Genomic DNA, 27243 nt, shown 5'->3' on the forward strand with positions numbered 1-27243 from the left:
TGAATGTGCTGAAATATCTTATCCAGCCTCCTGATTCTAAGTTCTGGGGGCAAGGGCCAAGGCTGAAGGGGACAGTGGGGAGGGACGCAGTAGGTTAATACAGCAACCTTACATCTAGAGTGTTGCAGCTCGATCAGATCAGATCACACGTGCACTCACCTTAGCTTCCATCCACGCTCCTCACAACAGACACGTCAGTATCCCTGAGCACTGCTGAAGAGATAGTAGATACATTTCAGACTAAGGACTCACTAGTCAGCGCCTGCACAACGCAGCCACTGTGATACGTCCCCTCCCTACCCCCAGCCCCGCTTTCCACGCCACCCAGCTACCTCCTCCCCGCCCCCAGACACCGGGACCGCCCCTCCCCAGGCAGAGCAGCAGGACTCCGGCTTGGCCAATAGCTGCGGAGTTGCCGGTGCGGAGCGGAGCGGCGCGCGCAGTAGCGGGATCCCGCCTGGTGCCTGGGACAGGAGCAGCCCCGTCGCTCGGCAGCAGGCCCCGCCTGCAGGCCACGGCACGGGGCAGCCCAACGCCGGTCGGGCCCGGCTCACGCCGCGCTCTGCACGGGGCGGAGGTATCTAGGCTCGTTACCCCAGCAGCGGAGCTGCAGCGCCGGCCGGAGCAGAACGAGCCAGCAGCTCACCAGCCTCAGGAGGCGGACGGGAAAGACCGGGGCCCGGCTGCTCTCCAGGCCGAGCGGCGCGGCTCCTTCCCGGGCCATGCGGGGGGTGGGGCGCTGCTCGCTCTCATCGCGATCCCCACCTCGGAGCCGGATCCTCTGTCCCGACCGGATGTCACGGGGGGAGCTCCGGACAAAGGAGCCTGGTGCCGGCTCAGCAGACAGAAGTCACGTTGTGTCCCGCGGCGGCTGCCATCGAGCATCAGGTCGGTCCTGTCGCCGAAAAACTGCGTCATCAGCGCTACGCTACGCAGCGCGTCGCCTCTCACACCCACGTCTCTGACCCGCGTGACCTCTTGAGGGGCCCAATGAGAAAAGGGCACCATCCGTGTCCAATCGCTCCGAGCGTTATTGGTAACGTGAATGGGAACGTCCTTCTGGGACCCGCGCGCCCCGTGTGGTTGGGAGGAACTTCATTGTTCCGGAGCATGTAAACAGAGAGGAAGTGACGTTACTGAGAACAACAACAACATCGGTAATAATACCTAGGAGCCGCAGGTGAGAAAGGCCGACGCCAGAGACCTGCCGCGGCTCGCGCCTAGAGCTCCCTCCCCGCCCCCTGCTTCGCCGTGCGAATAACGGGGACACCAGGCTCGCGGCCGAGTATTAAAGTGGCTGCGAGCGGGCGGTAGCGGGCCTAGGGTTCGCCCCGGGCAGCGCTGGGCGAGTCTCTGCCAGCGGCGCTGCCGTAATAAGGTAACAATCGCTGTATCCAGAAACTACGTGCAGTGCAACCAGCATTTGTAACGTGGGGCTCTTGCTAGATTAACAGCTGCTTTAGAAGCTGTGGCCCAGCGGGTAGAACTTGTGTTCCGGATGCTGATCACGCTGCCGTTAGCTAGTGTCTTTGTCACTTCACGCCTAAGGAGTCTCTGCAGTGTGGTTTGCAGGAGGTCACCGCTTACCCTGAGTGGGAAGCTGGAACTGGGGTAGAAAGTGGTTGCTTGCTTAGGAAGCAGGACACGTTATAGAGATCAGTTGACTCCTATACTCAGGATCTGTGAACTTCCAGGTAAATTTTAAGGTGTTGGTTTATATATATATAGAGAGAGAGAGAGAGAGAGAGTCATAAATAACCTAAATCTAGCCTGCCTCCATAATACACTGCTGCAGATGTAATCATTGGAGGCACTGATGCCAACTCCACCTTAGAATAATAACAAGGATCCCAGGACTCTGGACTGCCTTTCTGCCCTCATCTAAAATAGCTTGGATTTACCATCTTTCAGGGCTTGTTTCACTTGACCTTTGAAGAGAGTTAGTAACTAAAGTTCTGTCCAGTGGGGGTATTAGTATTTAATTGCCTAGTACAAAGGATGAGCTGACATAATTGTGTTTTGTTTTTATAATTTTAGATAATTGTAGGGGGTTCAATGTGGGGAGGGGTGCTTTTATTTATTCTAAATACAATAAAAATAAAACATATGATTATTAAAAATTCTTGCCATTTTAGGCTTTCTGTGCTTATGTTTACAATCTTTTTCCACCTTGTTGTCTTCCTTTTCCTTCCTACCTCATCTTTGTTCTCTCTGAAAGACTGAATTACAGAAGACTCTGAATTTGGAGGAACTAAACATGTAATTCTACACAGTCTAATTTACATATAGGCATTTTTAGTGCTGATTGTGACAGTTTTTTAGTAGCTCATAAACATTAACAAATTAGGCTTTGTAATATGTCTGCAAGTTAGGGAAATATCCTTATTTTACACGAGCCCAGGAAGACTTACATTAGCAACTTCCCGAAGATGACACAGAACTGGGAATAGAATTTAGCTCTCCTAACTGCAAGTCCTATGCCCTAACCCATAAATTATTTTTCCTCCTTTATAGAATCCAGCACTTGGAGTTTGTTTTTTTTTTTTTTTTTTTTTTTTAGAAAAAAAGATGACGACATCTGGAATCCTGAACTCTGTTCTGGTTTAATAATAGTCTGGATTTTGTCTACACAAGTTAGAGATTTGAATTAGTTCTGAATGTATTGCAATTCACACACACTTCTTTTAGAGCAAAATTAGCTGGAAAAGGTTTTCCTAGGTACAGTGAAAAGGATGGCCGCTTGTTTCACCTAAGCCATAGTAATTCTGTTAAGTTCTTGATTCTGCAAGGTGACATATAGTACGATAAAGGACAATCTAACTGTTTCTTGCTAACTTATGAACTGGATCCTGTCTATGGCAATTTAGGCTTTGATTTAGGATACAGTCCTGTGAGATGTAAAGTCACTTAACTCACATGGTTCAATGAATTATTATGCTTATTGAAATCTAGAAGCTTTGTTTAACAGCATTGTGTCTGGTCCTGATATCAGAAAAAAATAATTTTTGGTTTACATTTTTGTAAGTCAGTTGAGTTATAATGGTGTAAAACAAGCATGAGTGGATCAGAATCAGGCCCAATAATTGTGTTGCAGTTTCACTATAAACCAGCAGGCTACACTCAGGATTAGTTTTCTACCCGAGACACACAGTCATGGTATGGGAGAAAAAAACAACCACTACCAAACACTGAAACGGTACATTTTTCCTGAGCAATTTTCTTTTCTGATCAAAGAAAAAATATTTCCTTCTGTATGTAGCCTTAGGCCCAAATCCTACAGTTCTTACTGAGGCAAAGCTCTTAATGAAGCCTACAAGATATGGCCCTCGGAGGAGATGCTTTTCTCAAGCTACTTTAGAGCAAAGTTTATGCACCGTATAGAGTCAGAAAGACCAAGCTCTTCCACCCCCCTCCCCTGGATATCTTTAATACAGAAATTAACAACAGAGTTCAGGTTAAGACTTCTCCTGAGATGTGGCTGATTCTAGGATTCCTACCTCATTAGTGCTCAGACTTGATTCTCTTTCTCTAGTGAGTCACTTATGTCCATGTGGGAAAAAGCGAACCACCTCCCTCAGTGAGTCATAAAATGCACCTAATTCCTTCTTCACAAGATGAGTATCCACTAAAAGGGTGAGTGTTTCAGGCAGGTGCATAGTAATAAATTTTCAGTGCTTCCTCAAACCACATTTTCCATGCGATAGCTGGGGACAGCTTAATGATAGTCATAGTAGCAAAATCCTTTGTTATCAACAATGTTATGTCTTATTTCTTTGCACTGAGCTGACTGTAATCTTAGTAATTAAAAGGTCCAATCCTGAAATCCTTATTTAGGTACAATTGTTGTTTGCTTCAATTTGAATTTTGTTTGAATAAAAACTAAATAAAATCTAATACAGATTTTGTGATTTGGTCTGAAGTTTGTATCCATATTAACATAATTGCAGCAACTTTAAAAGTAGTCGTAATAATGTATTTTTATTTCATTATGAAGTTGTGACATTGTATTCAAACTTGAAGAATATTTGTGTTCAGTTGTAGGTTATTCTGAAGTCCAGATCTCTTCAAAGACTGCTTGACTGGTTGGAAATTATGCTAGTAAACCACTACCAACTGGAAACCATGAAGCAACATTTTACATAGTTGAGATTGAAATCATGGCATCTTCAACAAATCTAGACGTTGGGGCACAGATAATTGTGGAAGAGTGCACCAGCAGCTATAGTCTGTCTCACATGACAGACATTAAAGTAGAGCATCAGCTTGACTCCACCACAGAAGAAGGCCCAGCTCAGAGTGTCGCCATGGGAATGAAATTCATTTTGCCTAATAGATTTGATATGAATGTCTGTTCTCGGTTTGTGAAGTCATTGAATGAAGAAGATAGTAAAAATATTCAGGACCAGGTCAACTCTGACCTTGAAGTGGCGTCTGTCTTATTTAAAGGTTGAACTTTATGGTACAAGTTGTGTGTGGAGTATCTTCCTCTTTCCCCCTTGTCCTCAAGATTATAGATCAATTCATATAGTTTCCTAACATTCTAGAGTGGTTTTAAAACTAAAAAACAAAGTTCAGGATGATTATGGTACTGTCTTCTATTTGCAAAAGATTCCATAGGGAAATATAAGTAGTGCCCATTCCTGTATTCCTTATGCACCCAAAACTCCCATTAAAGTCTTTGAAAATTTTGGGTGCAGGAGGCAAGTTCCATTGCAAAGCATGCAAGCTGACTTGTAAAACTATCTTGCCTAACCTCTTGATGTTTTAATCATTAGCAATTTCCTATAATTTATTCCCTAACATTTCTATTATACATCCAGTTCAAAAATGGCTTAATTCAAAACTCATTTCCTGCCTGAGAGTACATAAATATACATGTCTTTCAGACTTTTTTTTTAAAAAAGCAACAGGACTGAAGAAAAGTCATAAATGAATGTACTTAGACCATGAGTCTATATTGAGGCAGATGTCTGTATTTTTGGAAAAATTAAATACTGCCATATTGAGAATATAATTGTCTTTTGCTGGCTTAGTCCCCAACCCTGCAATGTGTTGCACACAGGTAGACTCTTTTATCCACACAGTGCCCCACTGAAAGAATTGCAGGATCAGTTGTTAGCTTTAATACACTTCTGGGGGAAGTTCAGAGAGTTTTATCTTTTCCCTAATATTGATAAAATAAGTTTGTTGCTGACAGTGGCCTCTTTTGATCTTGTTTTGTCAGTATAATGCTGCTAGATGTGCAGTCATTGCAATAATTGCCTTGTTGAGTCATTTTCACCTATTTCTGAAAGTGGTTAGTGATTCTGGGTCCAATTCTGTGAGCGGTTCCATGTGGGCAGACCCTAACACCTGTGTGTGCAGTCCCATTGAGGTTGAGGGGAGCTCTGTGCAGGCATTGGGCTGCTCACACAACAGCTTGCAGAACTGAGGCTTATGTCTTACTTTTTAAATATCTGTGATTTTAAACTTAATTTTCACATTTCTGTACTATATCAAACCATCAGTGATCAATCTTGTCATGGTGTTGAATCTAATCAATTTGCCATAATGAATACAAGCTTTGACTCATTATGGGTTTCCATTTTTCCCCTTCTTGTACTTGGCTGCAGTTTGGCCACCAGGTGAGGGCATTTAACTTTGTAACCACAGCTGCAGCTGTTTGACCTACAAGTAAAATGTAATTTTGTTTGAACTACATTTGCCCCAGGGTCACACGCTTTTTTTTAATCAGCTTTCTTCTTGAATTTGCGCTCAGATTTGTAACCATGAAGTTCTTTACCATATGACTACAGAGTTACTGGACATGTTAATTAACCTCAAATAATTTAATTACTATTGCTCACTAATGCCAAATCACTTCAGCTAGTAATGAAACTTAATCCTGGTTATGACTTCTGACATTTAAAGTGGATGGGTTTGTTTTGTTTTTTTAATTCTGTGGCTTCTAATCTAAGTTCTCAGAAGTAATATAGCCACTTCTAAGAATTGGAATCCAAAGTAGAATGTATATAAAATAACATTTTAAACTACTGTTCCTATGCTCATCTAATGGAAAGCTAGGAAAATAAGCCTGTGCAAAGTGCAGATAAAACATGGCATAGAGTGACCTTTAGGACTCTAGCTTCCTCACACTATAACAGCTAGACATCAATTAATTTGGGAGGTCTCCATTTTCTTAGATCAGTAGTCATAAGACATTGTTCACAATGCAGTTGTAGTTTTGCTAAAGCAATTGTGAAACTGTACCAACAAGGAAACCATTCATGTACACAGGTGGCTGAAAATTTGCATTATGGCCTTTTGATGATTGTAGGCCATATTCATCCCTAGAGCATCATTGATTTAGGGATGAATTTGGCCCTTTCACTTTATTATTCTGTACATGTAATTAATAGTGGAAAGAAATACATTCCATCACTCTTATTTAATTCAGGTTTTAAATATTCTATAACATCAGAATATCCTACTTTGATTTAGAATCTGTAGCTTTCCTTTTAGCATTCTTACAGTCACTAAAACCATTTATCTTTTTTCCATGTTGAATTTAGCTGAATGCAACATCCATACTTCCCCTTCTCCTGGAATTCAAGTAAGACATGTCTACACTCCATCAACAACTAAGCATTTTTCGCCCATAAAACAGTCAACTACTTTAACTAACAAACATAGGGGAAATGAGGTCTCTACAACACCTCTCCTTGTAAATTGTAAGTATTCTGTGGTATAGTAAGTGTTGTGAATCGTAAGTTAATTACTGCTTGTCAGATGTTTTGGCTTTTTCATTGGGACCTTTCATAGAATAAGGCCAGAATAGACCATCTAGCCTGACCTGCATAGCACAGGTCATAGAATTTCATCCATTCACTCTGTATTGAAGCCAATGAGTTATGCTTTAGCTAAGCACATCTTCCAGAAGAGTATCCAAATCTTGAGCTGAAGACCTTACAGATGACCCCTCTAATTCTTTGTAGTCTTTAAATGAAAGTATTGATTTTTTTTAAAACCCTGTTAATCTGTTATCAGTGTAGGTATAGCAAGTAGAACTTAATTAATCGGTAAGTGCCAACAGTGTCCTGGATGTTATATAATAAATATTCAGCCAGTCTCTGCTCTGTAGCCATTATAATTAAGGGGACAGAAGATGGACTGACAGAGGAAGTTGTAAAATTAATTAATTTTTTTAAAATTCTTAAACTGATAATGTGGTAGAGTTTTCACCCTACAACTGGCCACAGTTTGAAATCTTAAACATACATCCCTCTTAAACTCAGCAAGTTCGATGACAAAATTTCCCCTTTCCTGTTGGGCAAATGAATATAGAGGTATACCATAGAATGCCCTTTTCTGAATAAAAGGTGTATCCTTTCTGAGAAATCAAACTAACAGTGAAATGAACATTTATTTAATGGATAACACTTCGTGGTGTTTGCCAGTGGTTATCAGTTAGTATGTATAACTATGGCCTTTCCCCAAGACAGAATGGTTGTACCCTCAGTGAGCTTGACATAGGCAGACCCCTCTGCCTGTACAAAGCATGTTGCAGGATCAAGGCCTTAAATGTTTGCTCTTAGATTATTAAAGCACTCTGCTGTAATTGATTCCATCCACAAGTTTTTTGTGGGAGGGGATTGTGGGGGGAGGGAAGTTAATGGAAATATTTTCCTCTCCAGTAGAAAAGTAGGTCATGTTGTGTATGCTTACAAAAGACTTGATCCAGTGCTTATTCTATTCAATGAGAGTCATGCTATTGACTTCAACAGGCAGTCAGCTAGGTTCATACTGAACACTAGGTGATCCATCACAGCGTGTTTTGGATATTGTAATGAACAAAGAGTTTGATAAGTGCTTGCAGCTTTCTTAAGACAAGTGAGAGTATTCCCTTTGTCTAACCATTATCAGCAGGTCTCTATAAAAATTCAGCGCTGATGAAGAAACCTGAGATAAGTTTAAGAATTAAACAGAAAGGAAGGAACATTGGAGGAAACATTGGTTAATAGTTTCAAAACTGAAAAGAACATGTCCTCAGTGTATCAGTGATTTTGGTGTATTTAATCTTTTTTTTCCTTTAAACATTCTTGAAGATAATATAATCTTGATGGCAAAGTGACATTAAATTACAAGCTGGGTGGGCAAAAAGCCATCTCAGGAAGATATTGACAACAGAGTTTGTAATTCAACATCAATGGAAAATATTTTGCCCTTCTAATAGGATAGGTGGAAAAATATTAAGCCATATGGAACCACTTTTAAGAAGACTGCAAACCTGATTCAGCAGTTAAGCTGAAATCAATATGAGCACTTCCTTTTGTCATTGGCTTCAGCTGGAGCAGGACCATGCCTTATGTGCACATAATACATATTTGTACTCCTTTTGCAGCTCTGTCAGTTCACCAGCTGGCTGCTCAAGGGGAAATGCTTTATTTGGCCACACGTATTGAACAAGGTGAGAGTCTGAGGGGCTTTAAACCTCCTCTTTTCTTAGGAGGATTTTTAACCTTGTTACATTGGATTCTATCCCCCGACATGCATGAGCTGCATAGAATATCCCCCACAGATCTATCACAAACCCCATAAACTCATGATATCCATTCTTTATTAACATGGATTTTTTTTATACCTGTCTGTACATTTAAAGCTGTCTATTCTCCCATATCTGCAGTTTGGGTGTGCAAAGTAACATCAGTGTTAATGGGAATTACATGTAATTCCCATTTTCTGTACTGAAGCAGGGGGAAAAATCCTTTAGACTGCATATAGAGAAAATGTGAAAGTGAGATATGCAAAAATCTGCAAATGAGTTCTGGGATGATTTAACCGTAGTGTTCTTTACTGCATTTATAGTTTGAAACAAATTCCTACTAGAGTGAGTGAGTGTATTTATACTCATAATTTTATCAATTAACCTATACAGCATTATATTGTAGTTTCAGTCAGCTCTTCACTGCTTATCATGCCAAATCTGAGTTATGCAGTATCCTGCAGTTAAACTATTGTAATTTTATAATGGATATTTTCTGTAAAATAAACTGTGAAATAGCATCCACTGTACTGTAAATCACTCATTTTAAGTAATTATATTAGTGTGAAGATGGAAGACTCACTGGCTGGCTCAACAGACTATACAAGCATTTACATTAAACTTCTCTGGTACGAATCTGGCCGTTGTAGGCAGTCACTGAAAGTCATTACCATCTGAAATCTGTTTGTTGGCCTAAGGTGGTGGTATGCTTGAATATACAAATTTGCTTTCTCTGGGCCTTCATGCAAGTAAAACTGCCTCACCTTTGTAGGAAGCAAAGGATTGGGAATCCAGAGAAAGCAAATTCATTTTTAAAAATTTGAGCATATATTTATTTAGATTTGACTAATGGTAAAAAAAAAAGTTACCTGTATAAGAGCTTTGGGCACCCTGACACCTAATTTATCTTACAACAATGTAAATATACTCTGCAGTATTAGAAAAAAACAAATGTCCATCGGGAACAAATTAACTCAACTCATCCAGCCAGTGAATCAGCTACAAAAAACACACTTGCCACCCTCCTTCATTTCTGGGAACACGCTTAACCCTCTGCACAAAACCCCAATCAAATACATTAATTTGCCAATTCTTTATTCTAGTCCCTTAGATTTACATGTTATTTATTTGAGAGACTAGAATGGCTCACTACCTTGGAAAAGCACATTTTAGATTGCCTAAAAACTATTAATATGGAACATTTGTTTATTTTGGGGACATCTGCTGTGCTATCTCCAAGAATATACATAGCCAACATTATGGACAAATGACCTTTATTTTTATACTAAAATATTGCAGCTTTATTTGTAAAAATGTGAGAGTTCTCAGAAGCTAGGTTTTCTTTCCCCCTCCCCCCACTCAACATAGATAAGTGTATTTCTGTCACTGTCAGGGTTAGATTTTGTATGTAAAATGTCAGGCCAGAGTGGACTTTATGGGAGAATTATAAACGTAGCTGTTCATAACAGAAATGTTGACACAAACTTTACTCTAACAGCACTTGCAGTACAGCAGCAAAAATGATCATTGAACTGTATTTTTCTTTTAAACAGAAAATGTAATCAACCATAAAGATGAAGAAGGTTTTACCCCTCTGATGTGGGCCGCAGCACATGGGCAGATAGCAGTGGTAGAGTTTCTGCTTCAGAATGTAAGGAGAAAATACAGTTTTTCTCAAAATCCTTAGTTCATTTTATATTGATAAGTTTGCAGATGCTACTACATCTCTAAAAGTAGTAGCATTAATTGCCCCACAAAGGGGAAATAAAAGGCAAGTGTGGTGGGGGCATACTCACCTTTGGAGCTTTGACTTATATCAGTGCATAATGTCACTGGTATCGTGAGCTGTAGCACTTCCTGCAAGTATCTTTCTCTCACAGCTCTTCTGTGGCTCAGCTCTCCAGCCAAGTCATATACAGCTTAAATCCCCTTTTGGGTAACTGAAAGGTCCAAATGAAAATCCAAACAAATCTGAATAAAGCTCTTGCTCCATTCAGCTACTGAAGGATTTGTAAGTAAAAGACTATCTCAGGGCCACCCCCACAAGAGCCGTCTTTACTCCCTATGGGTCTCTTTAGGACTACGCCCCCACTCCATCCCTTTGGGTTTCTGTTTGCAGTAGAGTTCTGCTTCCTCTGTAGTCTCTAGAGCTGCAGCTGGGGTCTGTCACTCTAGTGCACCCAGCTGGGATCACTAATTGCCCTTTTGTGCTAGATCAGGGGCAAGGCTGATCCCAGCTTGTCTTAAAGGGCCCTCCAGACTGTGACAGTAAGGTTTTTAAATAGGACTGTTAACACCTTTTTTTTTTTTTTTTTTTTTTTTTTTTTCAGGGTGCAGATGCTCAGATTTTGGGGAAAGGGCGAGAAAGTGCACTGTCATTGGCCTGTAGTAAGGGATACACGGATATTGTCAAAATGCTGCTTGATTGTGGAGTTGATGTAAATGAATATGACTGGGTAAGTCTGTCACTGGAGTGTACATTATCTTAGTGTGCATTGGTCAGAAATTTGCTCAAAACTCTAGAACTGACATGGATTTGAAAACCATGTTAAGTCTTCAGAAATGTAAGCTTGGAAAACCTAGGACATGGTGTACTAATGTACTGTGCCGAAATAGGAGGGCTAGATGAGATTTGTTCCTGGGCTCACTTGTTGGCTGTGAATTGGGGACCTTGAGTGTTGTCCTCACACCCCAGAACATCCTATGGACCTTCTGGGGAGGTGAAATGTTTGTTTTTCCCCAAACTATGGGATGTTCCCTACCCAGGTCTTCTTGCCACAGAAGAACTTTGCTATAGTAGTACTTACTGTAGAAGAGTTCCTTATGCAGAAAACTACAGAGAATTACCTATGATATTATCAGCACATGGGAGGGCTACTCCTTGAAGCCAGGAAAAAAATATCTCTGGGACAAGAGCAAAAGCTGAGGTAACCTTTAAAATGTAATTGCTTTTAGAAGACAGAAACTGGCCTTTGACTCTTGTGAATTTTGTATTTCAAAGGAGATGTCATTCATTGATTAAACTGCACTGTCAGAAACATCAGGGCAAAAAAGCCTGCATCATAACATGCCAGAGAAAAGGTCTACGTTAAAAAAATATTCACTTATTCAATTTTCCCTTTTTTAACGTAAATGTCAAGTTAATCAATTTTTATGGTTTGATGAATATTACTGTTGAATTATTTACATTTCACCATAAGGATTCCTTTAGAACAATATCAGCAGTAAAAAATATAAATAAGAGATGAGAATGTATTTCAGGTTAATAGTCACATTTGAAAAGGCTTCAGTTTTCAGATTTTGAATTTACAGACAGTTTTCTAAAGTGGCTGGAATTTTTGTACGTGATGAATCCTTCAGAAGATTTTGTACAAGTTAAATATTTTCCATATTAATGCAATAAAAATGTCTGCCAATTTATTATTTATATTGCATCAACAGTGTGCTCAGTATTAAGCAATAGCAGTAAAAACAGTGACCCAGAATTGAGATGTAGTTTGGTTAATTTGTGCCATGCTAGAGTCTGGGCATAGAAATGGCATAACCAGCCCTGGAATGATCACCCCTTGTGTAGGAGTTGATCTGCTAATTCCTGCCCTTTGGGCTGTTGGAAGCTGCTATAATTTAGAACAGCCTTCATGGAAACCCAAACAATTTGGGCCAGTTTCTGTCTTGAAGAGTCTACAAACCAGGTTTTGCAGTCTGACCCACAGGGACAGATTTGCCCAGGCAAAGCTCCTTTTACTTCACTAGGACTCCTCACAGGGACAGGGGTCTGCAGACACAACCCACTTCCAGGATTGTGGCCTAAAAATAGACCCATAAAAGATGGGGGACACGGAAAACCACAGTTGGAGAAGAGCTGGTGACCTTTTCACTGCACATTATGACCACTGTTATCTGAAGGACTCACATATGTGTACTTCTTATTATCAGGAGGGAATTACAAATACAGTCTGTTCAGTTTTTGAACTAGATACATGAACTCCAGCTATCAAAGTCTGTAAGTCTTTTTTCTTCTTTTGCAGAATGGAGGGACACCTCTTCTATATGCAGTACATGGAAACCATGTGAAATGTGTGAAAATTCTCTTAGGTGAGCACATTAAGGATAACATTAAGAAATCAAACCTAAAATAATTTTATTACTGATAATGATCAACTAATTAATTAACTGCATAATTTAGGGGTTTTTTCCTTCTATTTTACATAGAAAATGGTGCTGATCCAACTATTGAGACAGATTCTGGTTATAATTCCATGGATTTGGCTGTGGCTTTAGGCCATCGGAGCGGTGAGTATTTAGAGCCCTTTAGGTTTGGCTATTTTTATTGCAGTTTGTTTATGTAGTTACAGTAACAGTGCTTTACGGATGTAAGAAGACAAAAGTCCCTGCCACAAAATGGGTTAGATTGCTGTTAGGCTGTTATTTCCAGTTGATTATGGGCTAGTTAAACATCTTAATTATGTAAATGTTAATTGACTAAACTCACGTTGTTTTATTTGCTTGATTTGTGCTTTCAAAGTCCATTAAAATGTTAGCTCTAGCAGCATGTGCTGTATACATCTTACAATATGTAATTTAGAGGACAGACCTGGATTGTTCAAGGAACTAGTAACAGGTAAGGAGTCTTTCTCCTCTAGTTCATGAGCTCAGGTCAATAGTGAGAGAGAGACACTCCCAACTGTGCCTAAAGACATGGCTCAAGAACAGTGAATCTAATTTATAAACTCCTCTGTCAATGTGGAGACAACTGTACCAGAGGGGGGATTTATTCTAGGAGAGCGCAGTGACTCTACCACCCCCAAGGGTTTGGTCATAGGATGACAGCGTTATACTGTGTGTTGGGATACACAGGAGCCCTGTCTGCTGAGGCTGCCCTCTCACTCCAGGCAGACTTTCAGCCTGGGTCCAGCTTTTTCTGAGAGGGGGACATGGTGGTTTGGTTTTTTGGACACTTGGGCCAGGCCTCTGCTGTCATGTACATTAAATAGCCGCAGTATTCTTGGACTTACCTCTGTGAACTATTTTGAAATTGTTTATTTTTTTCATCTAAAACCACAAACATTCCCTGGGAGAGGGGGCATTTCTTCCGGGGTCCTGCACGGTAGGCTGGAAAGTTTGGCAATCCACTTTCACTCCTTGGGTTGTATGGAGTCAAAAAGGGGCCTCTTCAGTGGTCACCCTGGCTTTTGAACCATTTGAAATCTTTGTTTTTTAACCCCTGAACTGAATAAAAAATAAGCCCACCCATGCATGTAACTGCTGAAAGCCCCTGGGCTTCTGTTGGAATTGATAACTTCATGGATCACTCAGATGTGGAACCCATAGGGGTTCAGTATGTAAATTCTGAACACTGAGGAAAATCACTACAAAGTTTCCAACTGTGACTATGATTTTACCCCCAGTACTCCTCCACTCTCCACTTATAGATTAGAATTCCCCCATGCCCTACCTTAACCTAGCCCATCTGCATTTCCAAACCAGGCCACAGACCATGGCTTCCCCCATTCTCACTCAACATACTGGCCCTCTGTTAGTGTATTTGTTGTTTTGCATTATATAATGCTTTAAATTTTCATAGGTGATGCAAACCTGTAATGCATTAGTTCATGTCCTGTACAATCATCTAATCAAAATAAACAAGTCAGCATCTGGCAGTAAAATACAGCCACAGAGTGATTTGGAAATCATTGAACAGTAATTAACTAGGTTGTTTCTCCACTTTAGTTCAACAGGTTATTGAGGCTCATTTATTGCAGCTCCTTCAAAATATCAAGGAGTAATGGCCTGCTGTTAATAGAAAATTGTTCCATGCCTGAAGATTTGGATTGTGTTTTAGCCCCACAATCAGAGATAAAGGCTTGTTAACTTATTTAACTTTACCTCAGTGGAAATATTTTCTGGTTTTAGTACGATTTTTAGTACACTTTCTTTATGTATTTCACTGATGTTCATAGAAATCTGTGATGATTGATCCTTTTGTAAATGTATTATGTAAATTTTAAAAAATTTAATCAGTGTGCTGTATGAAAACCTTCAATAAAATATAATTATAGCTGTGTAAATGTTCACATTAAGTACACATTAAGTTGACTTTCTACAGAGTATTCCACTAGGTTGTGTCAATGATATGGTATCCACATAGATTTTGTTTTAGATTTTTAGGTGTGTACCACAGAAGACAAGTTTCTTTATTGTTTATAGGACAAAAAAAGTGCACAGTGTGTGATTGTTTACAAAATCTTATGCAGTTGAATTAAAATACTTTGTCAGTATCTGTATTTGTCTGATTAAACTGTGGGGGTTTTTTTGGGGTGGGGAAGCAATTAGGCATTATGGGCTCAATTCTGCTCAGTAGTTTTTCTGATTTAGGTCCTTAAAACCTTTGGGGCAGATTCTCTGATCTGCTTCTTTTCTGCCAATCAAGTGGCCCAGAGACAGCATCCCCTTAGCTGGGATTCCCCTGGCATGAGGGAGTCCCCAGCAGTCTTAGACCAGCACACCTGGCTCATAAACCACCCTCTTCACAGTGCCTGGCATAGTGGATGTCAGCCATCGGGGCAGGGGGAAGAGTGCCTAGAGTGCACTGTAACCCATCTATTTTCAGCTGAGATGGTCCCTTGAGGATCTCTTTGCCAGCTGGTGAAGAGTTAGAGCAGTTGTTAAGCCAATTTAACCTGCACTGGGGAAAGGCAGAGAATCAGGAAGCTGTAACTGGCTCCCTAGTTGGCAAACAATGTGATTCTTTATCTTTGCACAAACAACAAATCAGCTTCTGAAACAGAATGTTAGAAAGCTTCCGATTCTTAGTACTGTTTTTCCACTACATGCACCTTACACTGTGCTGTTTGAGAATTATCCTCAAAAATGTAACAGGACACCATGAAAACAGGAAATTAACACCATGTAAAATGTATAATACACTTAGCCTCAGAACAAAGAGTTTGGGAAGGCTCATGGACCTCCCCAGACCAGTCCTCGGGTCAGAACCAGAGATATAATAAAATACAAATACTGGTTTCATTGTTTCAAAGTGAATGAACCACAAGAGGGCAAATTTAAATAGCTAAATGAATTTAGCTTGAATTCCAGGCCAAATTCTCCCCTAATTTACACTGTACCTTCACTGAAGTGGTATCAAGTGTAAATCAGGGCAGAATTTAGACTCTGGTGGGTCTTGCGCTTATTGGCAGATTTGCTCGCCTTGGAGCTTCACGACAGTCCTCAGCTTGGCCGTTTTTCTGAATTCACAGTCCAAGTCGAGTCCTCCTGTGTCTGACCAGGAGTTGGGAGGATTGGGGGGAACTTGGGCCCGCCCTCTACTCTGGTTTCCAGCCCAGGGCCCTGTGGAATGCAGCTGTCTAGAGTGCCCCCTGGCACAGCTATGTAACAGCTACAACTCCCTGGGCTACTTCCCCCATGGCCTCCTCCCAGCCCCTTCTTTATCCTCACCATAGGACCTTCCTCCTGGTGTCTGATAATGCTTATATACCTCAGTCCTCCACCAGTCCATGTTCTCACTTTCGGCTCCTAGCACCTCTTGCTCCTAGCTCCTCACACACACACCACAAACTGAAGTGAGTTCCTTTTTAAAACCCAGGTGCCCTGATTAGCCTGCCTTAATTGATTCTAGCAACTTCTTGATTGGTTGCAGGTGTTCTAATCAGCCTATCTTAATTGTCTCCAGAAGGTTCCTGATTCTTCTAGAACCTTCCCTGTTACCTTACCCAGGGAAAAGGGACCTACTTAGCCTGCTCTCCTGCTGCTGCCCTCTGGCCTGGGCTTTCCTTGCTTTTTTGCCCCTGCTTTCGGCTTCCCCCCCTGACCAGGCCAGACACTGCCCCCCCCCCACTCCCTTTTTCTTTTTTTTTTCTTTTTCTTCTTTCCTGCTGTTGCTAGAGTGCTGGCCGGCTGCTAGCCCCCCCCCGCCCACCCTCGGACGCTGCTGCTGCTTCAGCTGAAACCCCCCCCCGAGAGAGGGCGGGCCTGCTGGCCCACTCCCCAGAGGGGGGGAGTGGAAGGACCCAGCCCCCGGAGCCAGCCGCTTGCTGTTTGTCTGCGGACCCGTTTTTGGTCGAGAGGATTCTTATCACTTACTCCGGCATTTCTGGAATGCTGTTGCTGAAAAAAAGAAAACCCAGAATGGACAGAAAAAAGGCCGTCCACCAGAGGAACACCACCCGGGGAATCTACAAATCGCCATGGAGGGGTCCTAAGACTGAGTAACTTTCGAACTGTGCTCCCGTGTGGGGAGAGGCCTTGACTGTGTCTTAATTGTGTTTGTAGGGACACGGGGGGGTGTGGCACAGAGCTGCCCCACAATCCACCTGTGTCCTCCCAACCCCCACTCTATGACCTTCCTCACTGCCTCCTCCCCCCCCCTCCCGCCATCTTTGCTGGCTATCTAACATCTGCCTCTGGACTCAGCTGCTCGCCCTGATTCCACCGCGTGGACCAGAAGCACCAGCTAACCAAACAGGACTCTCTGGACAAGCGTACGGTGGTTTATGTGCCCCCTCCCCCCGAATTGTCCACCCCACAGCTTGTCCCTTTCTATCTGACCCCAACTCCTGTTAACCACCTGCCACCGCCCCCGCTGGGGCATCGGCAATGGAGGGCACCAGGGTGACCTCCACCGCTGCCATGCCCATCGCCTCCCCAGGCTCTAGGGAAGCCCCTCCAGCTGGCGGGAAAGGCCAGGGCAAGAAGAAGGGGAAGGGCCCCGCTAAAACCACCAGGCCCTCCATGGCAGGGGCCACCCCCACTGCTGCGACCCCGCCACCGACCATGGCGTCCTCCCCCGCTGCCCCCTCCACCAGCTCTGCGGATGTTCCTCCCTCAGCCCCCAGGATGTATGCCCGGGTGCCGGCAGCCCCCCCGCCTGCTGCCTCATCATCTCTCCCACCCACTGCCTCCGCCACCATCAATAGCGGCCGGGGCCCCTTTCCCACCATGACAAGGAAGCACGGTGTCCGATGCCTCCTGGTGCCCGCCTCGCCCCACGTGGAGACCTACGTGCGGGCGTTGGCGAGGGTAGTAGGGCCCTCGGCCATTGTGGCAGCCTCCAAAATGTACGGGAAGGTCGTCTTCTTCTTAGCATCGGAGGCTGCCACCTAGGAAGCAGTGGAGAGGGGCCTGGTAGTGTGTGGGGGGGGTGTTTGTCCCCCTAGAGCCTCTAGAGGACCTGGGCGTCTGCCTGGTCCTGATCTCTGTCCCTCCTTTTCTCCCCAGTGCTGCCCTGCTACCCGCCCTTTCCACCCTGGGGAAACCTGTTTCTGTTATCAGCCCTCTCCCTTTGGGCTGCAAAGACCCCACCCTCCGTCACATTTTTTCCTTCCTCCGGCAAGTGCAACTCTTATTGCCGTCGGCGGCACGCAACGGAGTGGCACTCGAAGGGTCCTTCCTAGTCCCCCACCAGGGGACCCGTTACCAGGTGTACTTTTCCATGGGGGAAGCCCGGTGCTACCTCTGCTGGGTGTCGGGGCATGTCCGGAGGGACTGCCCCTTAGCCCGGCAAAGAGGGGCACCTGGGATCCCTGAGACCTGGCAGGACATCGGCCCCGTCATTGCCGACGCCCCTGGCCACCCGAACGCGCCCCCCCTCCTCTTCAGACCACCGCTACTCTCGCTCAGACCCAAGGGGCACCTCCCCTACAACGCCCAGATGAGCGGGAGAGTCCCGCCCTCGCTGCTGACAAGCTAGCGAGGCCTATGGGGGAGGGTGTGGCAGAGATACCACCAGGCATGGGAGAGAGCCTGCCCCAGGGAGAATCCTCCCTCCCTTATGCTGCCCCACCTTTCCCCCCACAAGTTCCTGAGCCATCGCCTTTACCCCCTGACACGACCCCTGCTAACCAGCCCCCAGATGACGCCATGGAGGGCTGGACCCTAGTCCAGGGGAAGCGAGGCAAGCGGAAGGCTCGAGCTCCGCCTCATCTACCCGAGGTAGAGGCCCCCCGGAAGACCAGGAAGGGGGGCACCGATGCCGAACCTTCCGCTTTGCCCACGAGTGCGTCCCATCCACCAGTGTCAGCTGGAAAAGACGTGGCAGCACCGGAGGGTAGTGTCTCCCCTCCATGGGAGACCCTCCCTTCCGAGACCCTCGAGGAAGCCCCTTCTGTCCTGACGCTACCCGAAGCCGCCGTCAACCCCGAGACAACCATCTTGGCGGGTGCCAGCGGGGACAACCCCGGGGCGGTGGAAAGTGTCCTCTCCTCCATGTTCGAGGAGATCGAGGCCTTAGATCTGACCCCGGTCGCCCAGGGGGAGGACGACCTTTTGCCAGCAAATCTCGATCTGGGTGACCTCACTCCACCCCTCTTTTCCCCATGCTCCCTCCCCTGTTGCTTCCGCTCCCACCTCCGAGGAGCCCCTGGACTCCTCCACCGACCCAGCCGCTGTTGGCACCCCGCTGACGACCAACGAGCCTGCTCAGGTGACAGCCGGCGCCACGCGGCCGGGGCACGAGTCACCAGGGGCACCCCCCGTTGGTGCGGAGCAATCGACTTCCTTCCCGGGCGGGGGCAGTACAGAAGCTAATCCATCTCCTGATGCTGTGGCCACTAAATCCACCACAGAGCGCGTGCCCAGTGTCACTGAGAGCTCCCTCCCCACCCCCTTGAGCCGGATCGGGAGGCGCCACCATCCAGCTGCTTGCCTCCCGAAACCCAGAACCTCGCCTCCGCCCCTGCCCCTGCCCCTATCCAGTTTACCTCCTGCAATATCATTGCCGCCCCCGAGGCTGTCTCCTTCCCTTTCCCAACTGATGACCCCCAGGGAGCGGCCTGGGTGTTCTCCTGCCCCGACCCATTAGGAGCTGCTATTTTCCCTCCACCGCCCCCTATAGCCCCAGAGCTTGAGGCGGGCCTAGAAGCTCCAGCCCATCAGGCACCCCGTTGGGGGTCCGCACCCTGCTTGTCCGTTTTAGTGGACCACAGGGCTGCACCAAGGGCCCCGCCAGATAACAACTGGGAAACCATACCCCCCCCCCCCCCATGAGCTGCAAGGAGAGCTGCGGAAGTTTTTAGAGGATGTCCATGGCTCCCGCAGCAAGGTACAGCTTGCTCTCTAGCGATGGGGGGATTTTTTTCAAATCCTCCGGGCCACAAGGGCCCTCATGGGGGAAGGTAAAGGGACGGGGAAGCAGGATGCCACAGCCTACTGGCGGGTCCGCATCTTCCATGACCAATTACTCACCTACCGGATGGGTCAAGGACTGTTGTGCGGCCCACTGGGGGATGTGAGCGTCCCTGCCAGTGAGAATCCCCCCTGGCCCTCCCCATGACACCTCTCACCATCGCAACGTTGAATACCTAGGGTTGTAGGATGGCTCTCTGCAGGTCTCAGGCACTCTCCTTCCTTCGGGAGGGAGGGTACTCTGTGATTTTCCTGCAGGAGACCCATACGGATCCGACTGCCGAAGACAGTTGGTGGCTGGAGTGGGGGGACAGGGTCTACTTTAGCCATTCCACGATTCGGCAGGCTGGAGTTGCGACCCTGTTCTCCTCTGACCTATGGTCCAAGGTGCTAGGGGTCGCCGAGGCCGTACCGGGTCGCCTGCTACATCTCTGGGTCCATATAGAGGGGGTTGTGGTTGACCTCTTTAACATCTATGCCTCGATATCGGGCCTGCAGCGGCTGCAATTCTATCAGCAGGCGTCCGCTTTCCTCGGCACCTTAGATCCTCACGAGTGCCTGGTCCTGGGAGGGGATTTTAATACCACCCTCGAGGAGCGAGACTGCTTGGGGACCGAGCAGAGCCCAGCCGCCGCGGACACCCTCCGGGAGATTGTTGAACATCACTCCCTAATGGACATCTGGCGTGACCACCACCCGAATGACACTTCCTCGTTCACCTTTGTCCGGGTGGAAGCCCATCGGTCGAGCCACTCCCGGTTGGACCACATTTATTTATCACGCTTCCATCTCTCACTCCTCCAGCATTCGGCTGGCCCCATTTTCTGACCATCATCTAGCCACCGTGACAGCCTCCCTCTGTGTGGAGAGGCCGGGGCTGGCCTACTGGCATTTTAACAACAGCCTGTTGGAGGATGAGGGCTTCGTGACATCCTTCCGGGAATTCTGGCTGGCCTGGCGAGGGCAGCGGTGCGCCTTTCCCTCGGCGTGGCGATTGGTGGGACCTGGGGAGGGTGCACGCCAGGCTTTTCTGCCGCGACTACACCCGCGGCACCAGCCAACGGAGAAATGCGGCGATAGAGGAGTTGGAATGGGAGGTCTTAGAGCTGGAGAGGCGTCTGGCCACTAGCCCCGAAGACCCGCTCCTCTGCGGAGCGTGCCGGGAGAAGCGGGAGGAGCTCCGGGCCCTCGAGGACCATCGGGCCCGGGGCGCCTTTGTTCGATCCCGCATCCGCCTCTTTCGGGAGATGGATTGCGGCTCCCACTTCTTCTATGCCCTGGAGAAAACGAGGAGGGCCAAGAAACACGTCACCTGCCTCCTGGCTGAAGATGGCACCCCCCCTCACGGAACCGGCGGAGATGTGCAGGAGAGCCTGAGCCTTCTACGCAAGTCTTTTCTCCCTGGACCCGACCAACCCTAGTGCTTGCAAAGTGCTTTGGGAGGAGCTCCCTACGGTCAGCGCGAGCGACTGAGACCGGCTAGAGTTGCCTCTCACTCTGGCTGAGTTCTTGGAAGCTCTCCGTTGTATGCCCACTAATAAGTCTCCAGGCGTGGACGGGCTGACCGTGGAGTTCTACTGCGTGTTTTGGGACGTCCTCGGCCCAGACCTAGTCACCGTTTGGGCCGAGTCTCTGCAGAGTGGGGTCCTCCCTCTTTCGTGCAGGCGAGCTGTGCTCGCCTTATTGCCGAAGAAGGGGGACCTCAGCATGGACTACAAAATCGTAGCGAAAGCAATCTCGCTGCGGCTAGGGTCTGTGCTGGCGGACGTGATCCACCCAGACCAGACCTACACCATCCTGGACCGCAGTATCTTTGATAACCTATTTCTGGTTCGGGACCTTTTGGAACTCTGGCGTAGAGACGGTCTGTCGTTCGCCCTCCTGTCCCTAGATCAGGAGAAGGCGTTTGATAGGGTGGACCACGGGTACCTCCTGAGCACTCTGCGGGTGTTTGGCTTCGGACCCCAGTTTGTGGGTTTTCTCCGGGTGCTGTACACTTCCGCAGAGTGTCTGGTTAAGCTCAACTGGACCCTGACCGAACCGGTCAGCTTCGGGCGAGGAGTACGGCGGGGTGCCCCCTCTTAGGCCAGCTGTACGCTCTGGCGATCAAGCCCTTCCTCTGTCTCCTCCGCAGGAGGTTGACAGGGTTGGTGCTGCGGGGGCCGGAGCTGCAGCTGGTCCTGTCGGCGTACGCTGATGACGTGATCCTCGTGATCCAGGACCCCGGCGACTTGGCGCGGGTGGAGGCTTGCCAGGCTATCTATTCGGCAGCCTCCTCCGCCCGGGTGAACTGGGTCAAGAGCTCTGGCTTGGCAGTAGGAGACTGGCGGCAGGCGAGTTCCCTCCCACCTGTGCTTCAGACCATCCAGTGGAGCGCGGGTCCGCTGCTCTACCTTGGCGTTTACCTTTCTGCCATGCATCCCTCTCTGCCGGAAAACTGGGAAAATTTAGAGGGCGGGGTGATAGAGCGGCTCCGGAAATGGACAGGACTACTCCGATGTCTCTCCCTCTGAGGGAGAGCGCTGGTGCTTAATCAACTAGTCCTGTCCATGCTCTGGTACCGGCTCAACACCCTGGTCCCGGCCCCAGGTTTCCTGACCAACCTCCGGACATCGATTCTGGAGTTCTTTTGGTCAGGAATGCACTGGGCCCCTGTAGGGGTTCTTCTTCTACCCCTGAAGGAAGGAGGACAGGGTCTGAAGTGTCTACACACTCAGGTCTGTGTCTTCCACCTCCAGGCCCTACAGAGGCTCCTCTATGGTGCAGGCAGTTCAGCGTGGTGCACACTGGCGCACGCCATCTTGCGCCGCATCCGAGGGCTCCGGTATGACCGGCAGCTCTTTTATCTCCGTCCGGGAGGTCTTCCGCGAGACCTCTCGGGGCTGCCGGTCTTCTACTAGGACCTCCTCCGGACTTGGAAACTGTTTTTAACGACCAGGTCCGTTGCCGCCACCGAGGGGGTAGATCTCCTCGCGGAGCCCCAGCTACACAACCCCCAGCTCCGTGTGCAGGTGGCAGAGTCCCGCTCGGTGCGCCAGAGCTTGATCCTGGCAGAAGTCACGAGAGTCGGAGACCTCCTGGACTACGAGCGGGGAGACTGGCTGGATCCCCTGACGCTTGCCCGGCGCATGGGGCTCTCCAGACCTCGCACCCCCCGGCGCGTACTTCAGGAGGCAAAGGCCGCTTTGCCGCCTGCTGCTCGAGTTTACCTCGACCGGGTCCTGCTCGAGGGCACGCCCCGCCCACCCTCTACCCCAGGCCCGCCGGACCTTTTAATTGGACCCCTGCCCCGCAGACCCAATTGACCCCCTCACACCTTCACTGCGAGCCAGCTGCACGAACTGCAGCTGGAACGCTTCCAAACCACGCCAAGGAAACATCTATACACGCTCGTGCTCCACACCCTTCACGCCCTCACCCTAGTGTCCCGCCCCGACACAGAGTGGCAAGACCTTCTGCCACCTTTGGAGGGTGAGCAGCCCCGGTGGGCCAGCCTATATTCCCCCTTGGTTCCGAGGCCCGTCGGGGACATCAGTTGGCGGCTCCTTCATGGAGCTGTGAGCCCGGGCACGTACTTGGCGTGGTTCGCCCCCGTCCCAGATACCTGTCCCTTTTGTGGAGTGAGGGAAACCCTGGGTGCACGTATGTTTGGAGTGCGCCAGGCTGCAGCCCGTTTCAGCTCCTCACAAATCTCCTATTAGGTTTTTGGTTGCATTTTTCCCCTCACCTTTTTATTTATGCACTCCCCATCCGTGGCCTCACAAAGTCGTGGGATCTCCTAGTTAACCTCCTCCTGGCCCTGGCTAAAATGGCCATCTATAAAACCAGAGAGAGAAGGTTGGCTGATGGAGTTTCCTGTGACTGTGGGGCTGTTTTCCGATCCTCGGTCTGTTCACGTATCCGGGCGGAGTTCCTCTGGGCGGCGTCCACCGACTCCCTTGACGCTTTTGAGGAGCGGTGGGCGCTGTCCGAGGTTCTCTGCTCGGTGTCCCTGTCCGGGTCCCTTTGTTTGACCCTTTGATTGGGGAAGAGTAAGGGACCCCAGCCCCAGCCATTGCTGCTGCAGACACCACCACGTTAGAGGGGTCCTTTCACATGTGGGTGCACATGCCCCCCGCCCCCGGATTGTCCACCCCACAGCCTGCCCCTCTTGTTGGGTGCTTTCAGAGGAGGGAATTGTTGGTGACACTCGGGCGTGGCGCCAGGTAACTCGAGGTGGTGGAAGACCACGAGAGTCGATGAAGCCCCCTCGCTCTGGACCACCAGGTAACTCGGAAGGGTGGAAGACCACGAGAGTCGAGGAAGCCCCCCGCTCTGGGCCCAGGCAAGCTTGAACACTTCCCTCCCCTGAAGCTAATGAGAAAACAATTGTGATTGGTGGCTGTGTTACACATTGCATATGCTGCTGTTTTTACTTTGTAAGTGTGTTATGCAAATAAAAAAACATCTTTTGCTTCAAAAAAAAAAATTACTCTCCTATAGCCATCTGGCCTGACCTTGTCACAGTATCTATGGTATATAAATATGCATAAAGAACAAAAATATCCTTTTCCCTGCGGATTTATATAACAGAAAGGGGGTCATTTAAAGTATAAGCATTCAATAGCTGTTTCACATTTTGTTTTAACCTTCAGTTGGTACTGAATAAATTGAATCAATACATTTATTTATTGGTGTCCAATAGTTTTAAAATGTGATTTCACCTAACTTGGATTTTCAGATTGGGTGGATGAAAGAATAAATGGAAAGCAACAAAGTAGAAAAAACTAATTGTCTTTACCTTTTCTGCTGTAGAATTTCAAACTATTTGGTGGATTGTACAGTAATGTCATACAAATGCCTATGAATATGTTCATCTTTAGAAAGTTACCTATTTTCTGAAGTCAGGAGCACTTTCTGTAGCTTGACCTTTTGCTGTTAGAGTAATGCAACTGGAATTGAATTTCACTCAGTAGCAATTGTGATGGTACTATAGGGAATAGATAAGTGTTTCCATGAACTATGCTTCTAGCATCCTGGGGGAGGCTCCGTCAAGAGCAGGAGAACTGGGAAGGGAGAGTTTAAGTGAAAACAAAAAACTCTTCTACCTTTATTGTACTGTTTTTATTTGAGTTTAAAAAAAAAAAGTGCAGACATCTGTTACTGTTCTGTATTCAACAGGGTGGCCCTAGTCCACATGTAAGTGCACTCTTTTTTTTTTTTTTTATTGGTGTAAACACTACTCAGTATAAAAATACAACAGTGGTACAAAATACAAAAGGGTTTGTTTTGTACCTTAAAGGAGGAAAACTGGAACAAGCTGAGAAACCCTGATACAGTTGCTGACATTCCAAAAGTTAGGCCACCACACTTGCTTTGATAGAATAAATGACTTCTTTAGCCTTCATCTTCTGGGTCATATGGTTCTGATGGTACTACTGGTTACCTGTGAGCCAAATCCTGGGTTTGAATATAGTTGTATCTTATGATTGGGCCATAGAACTGGAAAACCAGAAGGTTCTTAATTTTGATTGCAGCTCTTATGCTGACTCCCTCTGTGCCTTTGGCCAAGTCACTTGATCTCTCTTCTTCAGTCTCTCCATACGGAAAAGAGAATAATGCTTCCCTACCTACCTCACAAGAATGCTGGAGTGCTCTGAAAATGAAGGATTTTCCTTCTTTCCAGTGTAAATCAGCAAAAACTCCCAGTGACATTAATGAAGTAAAGCTGATGTGAGAGAGTAGCAAATCAAGCTCAAAACATACTGTGAAGTGCTGCAAATTAGTAGTCAGCCAGGAATTTTTCCACAAAATGTTTTTGTTGGAAAATGCCGATTTATCAAAACTGAAACCTTTCATGGGAGAAGGTTGGTGTTGATGAATTTCCCATTTCAAAACATTTTGGATTTTCTTTTCAAATTGTCAATGTCCCATTTTGGCATTTTTGAAAGAAAAAGTTCCATTTTTGGTTGAAAACCTTTTTTGTTTCATTATTTAATTTATTTTAATTAAGAAAAATGTAAAATTTTAAAAAGTCAAAATCTAAAGGAAATGTAGAAATTATTGAAACAAAATGTTTTGACTGACTCATTCCAAAAAACTTTGGATTTTTGGTGTGGAAAAATTTTCAAGTTTTTAGCATTCCATCCTGATGTGAGAGAGGGTTTTGTTTTATATCTCAGATTCTCATGGCACAAGAAAACAATTTCCCTGCACAGTTCTAAGTGTTACATTCGGTGTTGCCACTCTGCATTTGAGTTAGTCAAAAATGTTTCTTCACAGAAAAACTGATTTTTTTTCTGAAGAAATTCAAAAAAAACGAAATATTTCTATTTGAAAATATTGCCATGGTGTATCACAGGAACTGCAGTTCAGGAGCCTTGTGCTCCAAGTCTCTGCTACGTGCTGAGCTCTCTGGTTAGACTGTTTCCCATGGTACACCACAGTCTCACATATTGAGAAGGGAAGTGGTGCATAGTGGGAGTCCCTGACCCTGGTGTATCATGGGAGACATAGTCTGGCTAGGGAGTTCAGCCTATAGAGGAGAACAGTTGCCTTGTGTCCCCAAACTATAACTCCCATGAGGCTCTGGAGCTACATGTCCAAGTTGAAATATTTTGATTTTGGGGTATTTATTTTTCTGACAAAAAGATCAAAATTTTCCTTGGAAAGTAGATAATTTGCAAAAAAAAAAAAAAAAGTTTAGTCAAAAACCCAGTTTTCGGATAACACAGTTTCAACAGAATTTTTGACCAGCCCTACTCTGCATACCATGGACCTGTTACCACCAGAGCAGCTCTTCCTTCCTAGATGGATTGCAGTCTGCCTCACAAAGGACAGACTGCTTGTTACAGTTTTATGTGGTGCAATAACTAATACATTTCCAGAGCAGTGTAAAGCCGTTCTCCTGTTCATTCATGTTTCCAAGTTGCAGTGTATTGTGATCTACTTTGCGTAGGGCACATAATACATTAATTAGAGCTAAAATTACGTGACTGCAATACATTGACAGCTGCTACTTTGTTAGTGACAGGCTGAGCTCACTTGGCAGCGGAAGACAGCCTTGAGCTATCTTAAAGACAGGCTAATGAAAGCCAAAGAAAAAAGAGAAGCTCTGTTCATGTAATGCAGCAGTAAATACAGTACTAGTTACATCAACTGAAAATTAACACTTCTGCTTTCCATGTCATTTCAAGAGTTAATGGTCTAGATAGGGGAACTGTTATTTGGCTTGTGGTCATGATTAGAGGGGCAGCAGTAGTGAGAGAAGGCAGAGCTGATGAAAAGATAAAAAGTAAAGAATAAATGCAAATAAAACACTTTAAATATTTACACTATTAAAAAATAAGGTCTCATTTAATAGTCCTCATAAGAGAATATAAATAGATACGCAATTTACATCACAAGAGATTACAATCCTGTGAAGAGAGTTTTATACAAAAGATAAAACTTAAGAACTTGTTTTTCTGAAATCCATAGGCATCTCCCTGTGGTACCTTGTAGTGATTGGCAGGCCTGAAGAAACCATGCAGTCTTTTAGCATATGTGAATTAGAGCCAGTGCTTCATCCAGTCCAGGTGCTGTCTCTGACCGGAGCCAGTAAC

The 27243-nt window shown here is 46.1% G+C and overlaps 2 protein-coding genes across 8 annotated transcripts in view; one reads left to right on the forward strand and one right to left on the reverse strand.

Annotated features, from left to right (window-relative positions):
• Nucleotides 1-936, reverse strand: part of UTP15 (UTP15 small subunit processome component) — a 16168-nt gene extending 15232 nt beyond the window's left edge. The window contains exons 1-2 of one of the 3 annotated variants that reach the window (XM_074952740.1): nucleotides 766-936; nucleotides 160-213 (exon numbers count right to left, since the gene is read on the reverse strand). The gene's annotated coding sequence lies outside the window, so the exon portion shown is untranslated. Of the gene's footprint in view, nucleotides 1-159; nucleotides 214-594 lie in introns of all 3 variants that reach the window. The other 2 variants (XM_074952741.1, XM_074952742.1) reach the window with 2 other exon arrangements.
• ANKRA2 (ankyrin repeat family A member 2) lies at nucleotides 745-14766 on the forward strand. Of its 5 annotated transcripts, none has more exons than XM_074952746.1 (10): nucleotides 745-1180; nucleotides 3533-3633; nucleotides 4036-4446; nucleotides 6552-6710; nucleotides 8381-8446; nucleotides 10075-10172; nucleotides 10852-10977; nucleotides 12550-12616; nucleotides 12734-12814; nucleotides 14252-14766. In XM_074952746.1, the coding sequence occupies exons 3-10, from the start codon at nucleotides 4158-4160 to the stop codon at nucleotides 14305-14307; spliced, it is 942 nt and encodes a 313-aa protein (XP_074808847.1). In that variant the 5' UTR covers nucleotides 745-1180; nucleotides 3533-3633; nucleotides 4036-4157; the 3' UTR covers nucleotides 14308-14766. The 5 variants fall into 5 exon arrangements, with proteins under 5 accessions (XP_074808847.1, XP_074808848.1, XP_074808844.1 ...); XM_074952744.1 differs by lacking the exon at nucleotides 745-1180 and adding an exon at nucleotides 1208-1378; XM_074952747.1 differs by lacking the exon at nucleotides 3533-3633 and having other exon boundaries at nucleotides 745-1157.
• Nucleotides 14767-27243: the final 12477 nt, after the last annotated feature.

The sequence above is a fragment of the Natator depressus genome, chromosome 5, assembly GCF_965152275.1.
Source record: "Natator depressus isolate rNatDep1 chromosome 5, rNatDep2.hap1, whole genome shotgun sequence".
Taxonomy (NCBI): domain Eukaryota; kingdom Metazoa; phylum Chordata; order Testudines; family Cheloniidae; genus Natator; species Natator depressus.

Coding starts and splice junctions, on each gene's coding strand:
- ANKRA2 (XM_074952746.1), top strand. CDS start 4,158: ATGGCATCTTCAACAAATCTAGACGTTGGGGCACAGATAATTGTGGAA. Junction 4,447..6,551: donor GGCGTCTGTCTTATTTAAAG/GTTGAACTTTAT, acceptor TGTTGAATTTAG/CTGAATGCAACATCCATACT. Junction 10,173..10,851: donor TAGAGTTTCTGCTTCAGAAT/GTAAGGAGAAAA, acceptor TTTTTTTTTCAG/GGTGCAGATGCTCAGATTTT.